Here is a 14,144-nt window from a genome sequence, read left to right on the forward strand (position 1 = left end):
AAATAGGTTTTATCCAGGATGACCTCTCCCCAGCCTTCAACTCTGCACCCATTTCTACGATTATCAAGTCTACTCACCTTGTTGCTGGCTATCCTCTTTTTTTTCCCCTTCCAATTTGACCACCACGATGGACTTCTGAGGGTCTTCATATAAAGTGTCTGAAATATGATACATTTGAACCTAATATACATCAAATAAGCCCTCGGGATCAATACGTTCTATGATCCATTTGTTTGTTTTCTTGACTATCCATAGTATTCTCTAGAATCTTCTTCAGCACCAAATTTTTTAAAAATAAATACTTTTTCTTTTCTGCTATTTCAAAGTCCAGATTTCATTTCCATAGAATGTCACAGGAAAACCATTAAAACTCTTTTTAAGTTACCTTTCTTTGGTATCGGTACTTCCAAATGGTTGGTTACAGTATTGTTCTACAAATTTGCTGACATAAAATCTTTATTGATTCTTCTTCAGTTACTTGCATATTTCTTCAGACATTCCATTGATTTCTACAGTGTTATGAAAATAATTCTAGGACTAGAAGATGAAGTTAGAATCCAGTTACTACATAACAATAGGGTTGCCTAATCTGAACTGCAGAAATCCAGTTGTGTCTTTGTCTTCATTGCCACCATCACTATATCTTTTATTTATTTATTTATTTATTTATTTATATGCCACCCTTCTCTGGAGACTCAGGGAGGCTTACAATGCGTTAAGCAATAGCCTTCATACTTTTGTATATTTTATACAAAGTCAGCTTATTGCCCCCACAAACGGGGTCCTCATTTTACCTACCTTAGAAAGGATGGAAGGCTGAGTCAACCTTGAGCCTGGTGAGAATTGAACTCGCAGTAATTGCAGGCAGCTGGAAACTAAATACTACCTTTAATAGTAGCATTAGTCTGCTGCGCCACTCAGGCTCCTTTTGTCTCCTGTTCCTCAAAATAGGTAATCTATAATGAATTTAAAAGTTTGATTGAATATATTTTGCTTCCTTTTTTCTTAGTGTGTATGTTTCATTGAGGACCTTGGCTTTACTTCTTTACTTTCTCTGAAAATGTTACACTTAGTAATTTTATTTGGCATTCAAACTTCTCTGGTTGCTGGGAAGTGACAGTGGAAAGCGGCTACTATCCTCCAAACTCTCTGTCTCTGTGTATGTATACAAAGCATGCAGATGGAAGTAGATTAATAGATATCTCTCTGGTAGGAAGATTGCAGCATTCCATGAGCATTTGGTACATAGCCATGCTGGTCACATGACCACAGGAATTTTGGATGCTGCTAGCTCCCTTGCCCAAGAAACAGAGATGAGCACACACACACACACATGTATATGCCTATACATGTGTGTGTGTGTGTGTGTGTGTGTGTGTATGTATGTGCTCATCTCTGTTGGGCAAGGGAGCTAGCATTGTCCAAGGACAATTTCTTTGTCATATGGCCAGTATGGCTATGTACCAAATGTTAATGGAATGCCTTCGGTTTCAGTGTCCATAGCAAGTGATTGAAGCACCTCAATATTTTATGGGCAGCCATGTAATTATGGATCTATCCCAATTTATTACAGTTCTGACCCATGTAGTCAGAGATTCACACTCGGAATCTCTGAATCTTTTTCTATAAAGCAAAAGAATGGTGATATGAAGCTCTTGGATGTTTGTCCTGATCAGAGTAGTCTGTTGAAACACCAACTATTCCTCTTGAAAACCAATGGTCCAAGGTGGAGGACAGTGAATACATGTGTTCTGGGAAATTTTCCGATCAATAAAGTGTATGTTGCTATTGAAATCTTGTTTAAAGTGTTCTATCCCTTTGTGAAATTTGGTTCCCTGACCTCTTTCCAAAGATAAGGAAAGAAATTGAATAACAACTCATACATGGCTAGAGGAAACCTTTTTCTCAAATCTGATTAAAGAAGAGGTCACTGATAGTAACAAAGGGACAATATTTGTTTTCCACTACTATTGCTAGTAGATGTTTTCCAAGTCATTGTTCTGGAATCTGGTCTAGCAGAAATACTGTGCTGTGCTGTGATATATTAAATACTCTGAAAATAAACTCAATCAGAGGTTGCTTGTGCAACCTTGAAAAAATGCAAATACTTTTAAAAAAGGCAGATAACTGCTGCATTTGCTCTCCTGCAAATTATTTCAGAAATGCTGTATTCTTGTACAAGACATAGCACCTTTCTGAACTCTTGAAAATTTTTCAGTTGAGTAAGTTCCTTTGGACATTGCAATTAACTATAACATGCCTTATTACTTCCTCTGCTTCCATTTTCAACTATCTTCCCAGCATTCAATTTCTTAAGATTGCTTGGATGTCAGAACCTGACTTACAATGTCTTCTCCTCCTTGAACTTTAAACTGATGTTTCCTATCTGGTACAAGTGCCATAGTGACTAGAGTGTCCTACAAATATTAGAAATGAAATGCTTTGTTAGAAAATGGAATTGGTAAGAAGGTTGGTAAGAAGTGCAACATTTCTTTATTGAATCTTCTTAATGAAAAAAGAAAAGCTATTCTTGAGATTGAGTACTCTATTCTAAATGATTCTGGGGCATATACTTCTTTCTAGTACACTAAGTCTAGAGTTGTTGATCTCTGCTTCTATTCTTTATAGCTCATTTGAAGACTCTCCCCATATGTACTTACATGGTTTTTATTCCATTTGTACAGCCAAAGCTTTCCGCAGACATTCAGATCCATTATTCGTTCTTATTTCATTTCTCTGAATTAAACTGTAGCTCCAGCAATACTATTGTGAAGACTGCCAAAGAATTTCTATCATTTCTCTGTTCGCTGAGTTGTTTTCAACTTACGTTGTTTTCAAATGTCTCATCAATAAAAGAACCAAAGTGAAGTATAACTGGCATCTTGTTTTATTCCTTTAAACAGTACAGCTTATAGATTTATTACAGCAGAATTTGGAGTACCAAGTACAGTATCCCATAGTATCCTTTTCTCTCCATGAAGAAGAAAAGCCAAAATGAAACAAAAATGTACATTAAAACAGAAATGAAAAAAAAAAGATTAAGGGATGTCCTAGTTTTGCCCTGGCTTTGCCTATTCAAATATACACTGCTCAAAAAAATAAAGGGAATACAAGCAGAAGACATCCGAGATCTGAATGAATGAAATAGCCTTATTAAATACTTTGTTCGTTACATACAGTAGTTTTGTGTTCCCTTTAGTTGTTTGAGCAGTGTATAAACTACTGTATGTAAAGAACAAAGTATTTAATAAGGCTATTTCATTCATTCAGATCTCGGATGTCTTCTGCTTGTATTCCCTTTATTTTTTTGAGCAGTATATTTTTGAGTACATCTTTGGGAAAGGTCTCTCAACAGGAAGAATTCCCAAATTAGAATAGAATAGTTTATTAATTGATTAGTCTTACAACCTTATTGATGAGATAAAAATAAAAAAATAAAATATATAGTTTGCTTCCAGAATAAAATAGATGGAAGGTAATGCAGTGATAAAATACATATGTGATAATGCACGGAGTCAGCAATCAGATAAATGAATCTCTCTTGCACGGTACCCCAGTTTGTTGGATGTATCAGGTTCTTAGTTTAACAGCCTTAATTAAGAACTTAAAAGTTGTGCTTTCAATGTTTACATTAGAGCCTTGGAGAAAATAAGATAATCTGTAACTCATTTCTCAATGGGCTGGCTGTTCTTTCTGCCCAAACATAAAATTTAACAATTAATGTGAACATTGTAAACCAGCTAAGTCTAGTTAGTTAAAATATATATTTTAGATTTTAGTGTTTGGATTATTTTTTAAATTGGATGAAGTTTTTTTTTTGTTTAAGTGGATTCTTCTATTGTTTTGGTTTGACCTTTAGACATTCATTGTCTTCAGTATTTTGTTGCTCTTTTGTATGTTTGCACTGGTTTTTTTTAATAATCCTGTTTTAAAAAAACCCATAAAATTGGGGAAAAGTACATTCTATGAAAGCATTAAGACATATAGGGGTAAGCCTTGGTTAATGGTGGTAATTTGGTCCAGAATTTCTATTGCTAAATGACCTGGTAATAAAATGTGTCATCAGATGACTATACCATTTAGCAACAGCAGTCCTGGCATTTCCAGTTACCATTGAAAAGTGAATCATGTGCCATCATTAAAAGCGATGCCATGTGGTCGCCATTTATGATCTCCTGCTGGCTTCCCTGTTGACTTTGCTTGTTGGAAGCTGGCAGTGAAGATTGCAAATGGTGATCATAGATGCTGCAATGTTATAGTTACAAGGTAGTTACCAGCCACTTGGATCATGATCCTGACAGTTGGGGATGCTGTAATGGCTGGAACTTCGGAGACCAGTATAAATACCACTTGTTCAGCATTGTAAGTTCAAACTGTCACTGAACGAATGGTCATTAAACAAGGACTGCCTGTATGCTATGCAAGGTTTCTCGCTTTCTGGAAGATGAGGATAATAAAAAGAACAATTTCATTCACCTGGATTTTTCAGACTGGGTACCACACAATGGGTTCTGCAGGCACAAGTGAAAAAATTATTTGCAAGGACTAAACTAAAACAGTTTAAAACCAAAACATGTCTGCCAACAGGCAGAGAAAGAAAGAGAGAGAGAGAGAGAGAAAGAAAGAAAGAAAGAAAGAAAGAAAGAAAGAAAGAAAGAAAGAAAGAAAGAGAAAGTCAACCCCTCTTCCCTCTTTCTAAGCGGTTTACAGAGTCAGCATATTGCCCGCAACAGTCTGTGTCCTCATTTTACCCACCTTGGAAGGATGGAAGGCTGAGTCAACCTTGAGCCTGGTGAGATTTGAACTGTCATATGAGCCAGTTGCCAAGCATCTGAATTTTGATCATGTGACTATGGGGATGCTGCAGTATGGAATGTGGCTATAAGTCGCTTTTTTCAGTGCCATGGTAACTTCAAACAGTCACTCTTGAATGGTTGTAAATCGAGGACTACCTGTACTTCCAGAGAATATGCTTAAGATTATCCTATAAAAATAGACAAGAATATGAGGGGTCGTCTGAGCTTGCAGATGTTTCAAACTAGGTAACATCATCAGCACTTCTTGCACATCTACAAGAAAATAAGCAAGCTCAGAGGGCACCAAGGATCCCTCATTTCAATCCTGAGTTACAAATATTATCCTTTATTAGACAAGAATATATATCAAAAGTATCATGGATATCTCAGATCTAACCATTTAGACATTATAATAGGAGAACCATGTAAGTCTGGTAGCTAAAAATCAAAAGAAAGCTAATAGCATATCTCCAAACTAACAAAAAAATCCAATTATTTAGAAAATGATTTAGTAAGGAGATGGAGTAACTAAGTGGCCATATGGTAAACAAGGAATGAATTATCTTCCTTTACTTGAGTATCCTCTGCGGGAAAAGAATCCAGTAATTGTTACTCTATGACATAGTTCCCCGAAGTGGTGAATATCGACTCCCAGGGGTTAACGGGACTATTACTACTATAATTATTGCTTAAAGTAGTATTTATTAAATAATTTTCATGGGGGTCAATGAACAATCTGCAATTTCATGAAGAGTACAATGAGATGAAAACTTTGGGGACTCGTGCCGTAAGAGAAGAAGAAATAACCCTCAAATGAAAGATTATTGTTATTAACCTAAAGAGACGCAACCACAATCCAGTCATTAAAAAAAAAAAATGACGTCATGAGATGACGTAACTGAATGCAGTCCGACAAATCGGGGCAAATTATGTTCGTTTTTTGCGGGAAAAGAATCAAATTGTTGTTGTATAAAGTGAAGGGAGGGGGGGAACACCGCAACGTGACATTCCTCCTAGACCTAGAGGCTTCTCGGCAGCTACTCCATTGCGTCCCCGGAACCTCTCCGTTATGAAGAGGTTGTTGCCCGACGGAAGGTGTTCCATGTTGCGCCGTCCGGACTGCGGGGCATTATGGGGGCTTGCGATTGAAAACCGTTTCTTTTCTTTTCCTCCGCTTTCCCTCTCCTTTCGGCGGGTTTGATTAAAATGGCGCCCTAAGGCAGGGGCCAGTCAAGCACCGGGTTGGGCGGTTGCGGGGAGTGGCCCCGCAAAGAGGGAGGGAAGGAGGGAGCTCTCCCCGCCCCCGCCCCCCCCCTCCGCGCGCGAGGATGGCGAGCCCGGACCAGAAGTCCCCCAACGTTCTGCTGCAGAATCTCTGCTGCCGCATCCTGGGCAAGGGCGAAGGTAACGGTCTGGCTCCCCTTCCCCCCCACCTCCCAGAGAGGGTTGCTCTCTGGTAGGGAGGGAATAAGCGGCTCCTTTGTAGCTGTCAGGGCCGCTCGGAGCAGCCGGGCGTTCCGGCTCCCCTTCTCAATAATGAGGAGGAGGAGGATGGTGATGATGCTGCAGAATACAGAGCGGAGCGGACCGCGGGCTGGGGGGGTGGGTCGGTGGGCGAGCGAGTGGGGCGAGCAGGCTGCTTCACGTGCCCCGCCAATCCTTTGGCAGGGAAGAGAGTAGTTGCGGCTACCTAATGCGCTCTTCTTACTCCTCCCCTCGCATCCCGGCGAACCCAAGCAATGGTTCAAGTGGGAGCACGAATTTGAACGGCTGTTCAGTTATGCCTCTCAGATCTGAAACCAATCGTCCCCGGTCTAGGGATTATGGTCCTGGGAATCGTGTTCCGTTCTGATTTGAATTTCTTAAAAGAGAAGCCAGAAGGAGCAGGTGTGGAAGGCAAATAGTGTGGTGGTTGTAAAACTGCATGCCAACATGACTTACCTGTGTGGTAAACAAGATTTATTAGATGAGTCAGTTAGCTCCCACTGAAGGGTGATTTTTGTTTACCGCTGGTCAAATAGCAAGCTGGAAGGGCTGACCTATGTTTGAAAAAAAAATTTTTTTTTGAAAAATGTTCTTAGTTATTAGGGTGATGGACTGTTGTTGAAATGTTGATAGCAAGCAGCAAAAGATTCCCCTCAGGGCCCAGTTTCTTGTAGAATATTACAAGAGGTTAAATACATATGATTGTTTACTATTTCCATATATATTCATTCAGACACGATCTGGTAGGTTCAGGTGTGCTACTTAACTGCATTCAACAGTTAAGTCAAAAGATAGTGAGATATTATATGCAGTGATACTATATGTAGACAGATATATTAAAGGGTTAGGGATCTTGAGATTCCAAATATTACTGATGTCAAGAATTTAGCTAGAACTAACTAGCAGCATGCAGAAAACCATGTGATCTCATCAGTTTTGTAAAAGATGGATTAAAAGTTATAAAAACAAACATTTGAAGATCTTCAGGAACTTCATTACTTTCTCTGAAGACTTTAGTTAGTAGAGGAGTCCCTACAACACAACTGTAGGCTGCCAGCCACAAACCTATCAAATGCTTAGGATGGAGCAAGGGAACCGGCAGAGATTTATAGAAATCAAGAGAAGTTCCAGGATTGTACACAACCACTTTTGGGGAGATAACTGCACCAGAGATACCAAAAGACCACTGGCACGTCAGGAGAAATGTCCTAATAGACAACGTAGGCAACCCACCCCAAACAGTGCTACCAAGGGTCTGGCCAGCAGGCAGGCCAAGTCTGACATCTTTCAAATGTGGCATAATGGGCATATTAAAAAGCGCTGGCAGGCTATTTGCCAGAGTTAACCCTACATCCTTGCTCAGAAGAGGCTACTTACAGTCAGAAATCAATTCATTAGATTTTAAGGTGGAAGTCCAGATCAAAGTATGGCCAGCTGTGGCCTACAGTCTTTGGAGTAGAAATGACCCAATGTTTAAAACCCTTATTCCAGGGTAGCCATTAAACAATACATGTACCTGATACTGGCTTAATAAGGAAGCCTTTTTTAATCCAACTGCCTGTCCACAATGAGAGTATGCTTTTACCTCTAGTAAGGAAATCCAGAAAGGACACTTAGTTCATTTATAAATACCTTTCCTCTTGAGGTTAAATACCCAGAGAAGGTTTTGGTCCAAAACTTTTGTTGTGATGAATACTATTGTTCAACAAACATTTTTCATTCCAGTTGTTTTTTGGAAGTTGTAATCTAGTAATATACCCCAGATGGGATTGTATCAGTTAACTAAAAGGAAAAGGGGTTTCTTCTTTCGGCCTTATTTCTAAGTTTCCAGTTGAAATGGAGAAAATGATGAAAGCCATTTTGGTAGTAATTCATTCTGGTGGGCAGAGTGGGAGAGCCCCCAACCCGAGTGCTTAGACCTTCTGGGAATCTTACATTAGCCTTTTTTTTTTCTTTTTCTGAGCAATAAGCATAGCTTTGATCTTAAGGCTGGCCATAAAAGTCTCTGTGATAGTCATAGATCTTATCTGTCCTCTTAGCTCCTTCATTGCCAGGCTTCTATAGTTGAGATTCCTTATATCTATATATAAAAAAGATCTCTGATCAATGTACTTTACCTTGCATTCTTTTGCTGTATTGCATGAGTTGTAACTCATTATAAATCACTCTTTCCATTTTCAAAAGTGAAGGGCAGTTAATTTTTGCAGGCCAGTGCAGATTTTCTAACCTGTTGTGCGATTCATGTATGCAATGGAATTGGTGTATGCTTGGCACAAAGATCAGAAATCATATTGAGAGCTGTCGGATAAATAATTTTTTAAAAGCTTTGAACACAAGATAATTCTATTATGTTCTATTGTATTGTGATGCTATTGAATAAGACATGCCAAAAGCGTGTCTTAAGGGTAGTACTTATGATTGGTAATGACCTTTAGGAAGAACGTTCTTCTTAATTCCCCGAAGGTTCTTTTTATAAGGCTTGTTTTCCACATATTTCAAAACTTGTTTGAAGGTCTGGGATCTTTATATAGATTAATCATTACTTTTTTCTTCAGGTAAAATGGTGTTTTCAGGCAATTGGGTAACTAGCTGGAGGTAAAAGGAAAATGGACTAGGAGCCAAAGACATCCACATTATGGAATATTATGAAAATATGTCTGGTTCTAACCCTTAAATTGTTTTGGAAGGCATTGATTTGTTTATTCGTTGCTTCAGTATGCCTTTAGCCTTTAGGATCTACTATGGGCAACTCAAATAGTCCTCAACATACGACTGATCGGTTAGCGGCTATTTGTAGTTATGATGGACTCAGAAAGCACTTCTAGTCATAGTAAAGTGTCAAATTGTCTGTGTTCCCCACAGTCACATGACCACATTTAGGGTGCTTGGCAATCTGTTCATACTTATAATCAGTTATAAGTTCCTTGCGATCATGTGATTACTATTTGCAACCTTTTCTGACAGCTTCCTTAGAAAGTCAATGTGAGCCAGCAGGGAAGGTTGCAAGCTGCTGCTGCCTGCTGAAAGCGCTTCCTCTTGTCTTTGGAGATTGGCTGAATGAATTGCCAGCTGAGGGGAGCTAATATTCTTCCATGCTATACAGAAATCATGATTTAAGCTTCTTTTCTGACTCCTGCAACCCCCCCCCCCAAAGTATGTGAAGTCTCCTCTGTGCTTGGAAGAGCATCCCTCATTTGGGGAGTGCAGAAACTAAAATCACGATGATCTAGGCTTCTTTTCTGTACCGCACAGAAGGATGTGAGCTGTCCTCTGTGCATAAAAGAGGTCTCCTCTAGTGGGCTGCAGAAATGGACCTTACATCTTCATGATTTAAGCTTTATTTCTACATCCCATTGGAGGAGTTTTCTTCCATGCATGGAGAAGAACTCACATCCTTCTGTGGGGTGCAGAAATGAAGCTTAGATAGTTTGGATATTAATGGTTTAAGCTTTTTTTCTGCACATCAGAAAAGGGTTTTCAGCTCTACTCCATGCAAGGAAGAGAACTCTTCTGATGAAGAGCAGAAAGACATCTTAGAGCTTCATGATTTCTGCTTCCCACCAGAGGAGTTCCCTTCCATGCAGGAAAGCCTCGGTGGCGCAGTGGTTAGTGTGCTATACTGCAGGCCACTTCTCTGACTATCAGCTGCCTGCAATTTGGCAGTTCAAATCCCACCAGTCTCAAGGTTGACTCAGCCTTCCATCTTTGCGAGGTGGATAAAATGAGGACCCAGATTATTGGGGACAATATGCTGACTCTGTAAAACCGCTTAGAGAGGGCTGTAAAGCATTATAAAGCGGTATATAAGTCTTAAGTGCTATTGCTAGTGCTAAAGGAAACTCAACACCAGCGGGGTACAGAAATGGAGCTTAAGATCATACTCCCCACTTCATCATGCCTCAAGAAAATGGCCCCCATTGGCAGAATGGCGCAAGTTGACCTCTGCAGGAAGGCTGTGTCTGGCATCAACTGGGCACGAAACATAAGTGGAACACTTTACATGTGGTGCTGGTCACCATAGCTGGCTGAGGACTTCAGGGCTTCCTTCACCCTTGAGGCATCTCTCAATCCATTTAATGACCTGCACCATTGCTTAACAACCACAATTAGGAGAGCTGGGATTGCAGTTGTTGAGCAAAGTGGTCATGTGGGGATCTTGCTTAATGAATCAATGAGATTCCAATCCTAGTTATGGTTGTAAATTGAGGACTACCTGCATTTAATTTAAATGTATAACAATGTATTGTACATATTATACGATGATGTATTTTAATGCTTTGTGTTATGCAGACTGCTTTCATCTTGGCTTACATCTACATACTAAAATATAATAAAGCATACATTATAAAGAAAAAAAATACTTTGCAGGTTCATAAACAGAAACACTGTAGATAGGTTATCCTGTTCCAGAAAGTGATGAGTAGGAATTTACCATCTTAAAGGAAGCTGCTGGTTGACAGCCTGATGAGCTATGTGAGAGAATTAATGAAAGTTTCCCTTACTTATCACCATGGCATAGGTCTGAACTTATTCTAGATCAGTTTTGGCTTTTGATCCTTATCCATGCATATATGGTATGTCATTTCTGATGCTTTGTCTCCCAGTGGAACTAAAGTATGCCTCAGGATTGGTGCATAGAAATAAACTGCTCAGGGGCAATTTTGTCAGAGAGCCCAGATTGTCTTCTGTTCCTAGAAGCCAACTACTAGACTCCCCAAGCACCCTCTAAAAACCTATATCATGAGGTGCCTGGAGCCGATTCTCTTACAAATGTTGCTGATAAATAAGTACAGTAGCTTTCTTCTTCTTCTTTTTTTTTTTTTGTTGTTGTTGTTGCAAATATTACATAAGGTAGAGAAGACAGTTTGGAAGATCAGAGGCCCCAATGTGGGTTCCTGAAATGGGAAGAAAGAATAACATCGACAATCAGGAGAAAAAAACGACATCAAGACAACATTCAGCTAAAAGAAATCTCAGTCCAGGCAGAACTTAATCCAAGTAACTGTAGCTCTTCCCTAATTCTCACAAAAATTGGGGTGGGGGGAGGATTTGGGTCCTTGAGACTTCTGGGCTGCTGCTAGTTCAGACCGGTTCAGGAGAACCGGTAGTTGCGATCTGTGGGTGGGCCTGCCCCCCCCGCACTATGCCGTCCTATTTAGCCACATTTTTTAAGTCACCAACATGTGTGCAAACTATGCGTGCTAGCAAAGCGCATGTGCGGAAGGCCACGCCGCACTCACATTTTCAGTGCTGGGCAAACCGGTTGTTAATTCATGTGCTGCTCACCTCTGCTTCCAGGTAACCAGACTAGGAGACCAAAAGTCATGCACTCTTAATATTGTACTACCTTTATTATAAGGTAACAGAATCTTGAACGTGAGCCTGTGCCTCTTATCCAGACTCTGAAAGCCTGCAAATACAAAGTTGGGATTTAAGCTGCATCCCCCCCATTGAGACATCATCAATATACTGAGAAGCACATCAGTATATTGATGATGTCTCACCCCAAATCAACAATGGTCCTCTTCTGATGGCATTATATAGATGTTAAAAAGGATGAGGGAAAAGACCTAGCTTTCTAAAACTCCATTACCGAGTATTTAAGGTGCCATCTCCTCATGCCATTATTGACTAATGTACCCATCTAGACAGGAGTGGAATCACTCAGTCGCCTCAAACTGTGCAGACATTCAAATTTAATTCAGATCCAGAGATGATATTTTCAAGGGTGAGATTTGCTGCCAAAATGTGCTTCATTGAAATCCTACTTTGATTCTGTACAGCAAGACTGAAATACAAAACTTGGGTCCAATGTCCTGCTGCTGAAGTAAGTGCATATGTGAGTAGGCAAGAGGCAAATCAAACTGGAGGAGAGTATATATCTTAGGCAGATGATAAAACACAACTCTCAAGGAACATGCTTTGGTTTATATATGTGTAGCTGTGTATAGTTTGCTAATTGCAGTTTTTGCAACACCAAGAGGAAACTGCAAAAGGCTGTGATGACGGTTGTAGTGATAATTGCATGTTTTGACGTTCTCATTAAATAATAATAAAATTATTATTGTTATTGCTATTATTATTTAATAATAAATTATTATTTCTCTTTTGTAATTTTTAATTATTATAACAATATTTGTGTCCCTAGAACTTTGCAGAATGCAAGAGGGAATTGTCTTTTGAAGGAATGAAAGGGGGTGAAGGTTGGAAAAGTGGAGATTGTGAAGATACAAGGTTATATCTGGACTCAAAAGCAGAGAGGAAGCAGGAAAAGCTGTGTATAGATTTTGAAATATGAGCAGGAAGGGAGATGCGATTAAAAAATGATTTTGGCGATAGAAACATTGATAAAAGTGAGGAACAAGGATGAATCAATGGAAGTCCAGGGGAAAGATGCAATGTTCACCTTAATTGGAAGGTCGGCAATCAGAGGTTTAAAGCACTTTAAAATAGGGGAAATAATACAATCTTAAGAAAATTATTGCCAGAAATAGCAAAATGAATTATTGCACAAAATGAAGTATCTCATTTTTCTTTTAAAGAGAACCTAACTTATGCCTGAAATCCCAGGTCATTGGATTCAAAAGCTTGGATTTTCCTAGGGTTTTTTCCCCTAAATTTACTTCTGACCTCAAATACTTGTTTAAGTATTACTAATTACCTTGTTAATGGAAAAACCATTCAGCTAAATGTTTTAATATTTTTTTTTGTTTGCTCCATCAAGTCTTTGTCAACTTATATTTAATTTAATTACATATTTTCATATTTTTACAAGTTTCTAGAAAGCTCCAGCTATGACAATCAGAGTATTTTATTCTGGGGATCCTTTTCCATTTTAACTTTATATAATGTAGTCTCTATACTATTTCCTTTCCAATTTCCCAGAAGATTTACTGAGAACCCCTTCTAGGCTTTGAAATATATATATTAAATAATGGAGTGTAAATTCCTCTAATATATTAATGAAACAGAAGGAAATGTATATTGCATAATAGGTGGTAAAGAACAATCACCACTAATCATTAAGGAAACATGGTTTTATAGCAATTAATATAAAAGTGCACATGATTTAAATTGCTAAAAATATGTTAGGAATATGCCTTCATCAAATTAATAATGTATGCTTTTTGCTGTAGGCACTTTGTAATCAGAATAGCATATAATAATATACTTAATTTTTGGGGAACGTTCTGTAAATGTGTTCATTAAGAGCTTCTGCCAGGATAGTCAAACAAAGACATAATCTTAAAATTATTATCATTTTTATAAATTTTCGTGTTTTTTTCAGTCCTAAAGTGAGTTTTCGGAAATCTTTGAACAGGCATATATATGTGTTTTTGGGCATATTCTAAATGGCTTTCTTATTAATTTTAAAATATATATTCATGCCTTGTGTTGTATATTCATGAGATGCAATTAATTCATTTAAATAAGAGTTTTCTGGGTAATAAAAGTTAAGGAGTAGTTTAGGGTGTTTCTCTTCTAATTATAGTTATTGTGAATGTTAATATGGTTAGATTACTGTTTAATTTTTGTTATTGGGAAATAGTTAAGCCCCAGTGTTTTGAAAATTAAGGTAACAAATAGAGGAGAACACGCAGAATAGATCTTAATTTTGCTATCTTTTCTAAATATTGGTCTGTGCCAGCTTGTGAAGTCCATTAGGATCTGGAAGATGAAAGCTTGTTAGTTTAAGATATCAGCTCCTTTCTGCTTTTGACAGTCATTTGGCATTTGCCCCATTGCATTTGGCACTCTTCATTTTGCTGATCTAATTTTGCCAAATATGAAATGAAGTATCTAGCAAAGACAAAGAATTTAAAGACCAGATGGTGAAAGGAATGCATCTCAAAGATCATATTA

The 14,144-nt window shown here is 38.5% G+C and overlaps 1 protein-coding gene across 2 annotated transcripts in view; it reads left to right on the top strand.

Moving 5' to 3' along the window:
- Positions 1–5,763: 5,763 nt before the first annotated feature.
- TUBGCP3 (tubulin gamma complex component 3) overlaps positions 5,764–14,144 on the top strand; it is a 65,821-nt gene continuing 57,440 nt past the window's right edge. Inside the window, exon 1 of one of the 2 annotated variants that reach the window (XM_034418917.2) lies at positions 5,764–6,200. In XM_034418917.2, coding sequence (XP_034274808.2) covers positions 6,125–6,200 — 76 coding nt within the window. In that variant the 5' untranslated portion in view covers positions 5,764–6,124. Of the gene's footprint in view, positions 6,201–6,434; positions 6,684–14,144 lie in introns of those variants that run through there. The other variant, XM_034418925.3, reaches the window with a different exon arrangement.

The sequence above is a fragment of the Pantherophis guttatus genome, chromosome 5, assembly GCF_059756535.1.
Source record: "Pantherophis guttatus breed Tessera chromosome 5, ASM5975653v1, whole genome shotgun sequence".
Taxonomy (NCBI): domain Eukaryota; kingdom Metazoa; phylum Chordata; class Lepidosauria; order Squamata; family Colubridae; genus Pantherophis; species Pantherophis guttatus.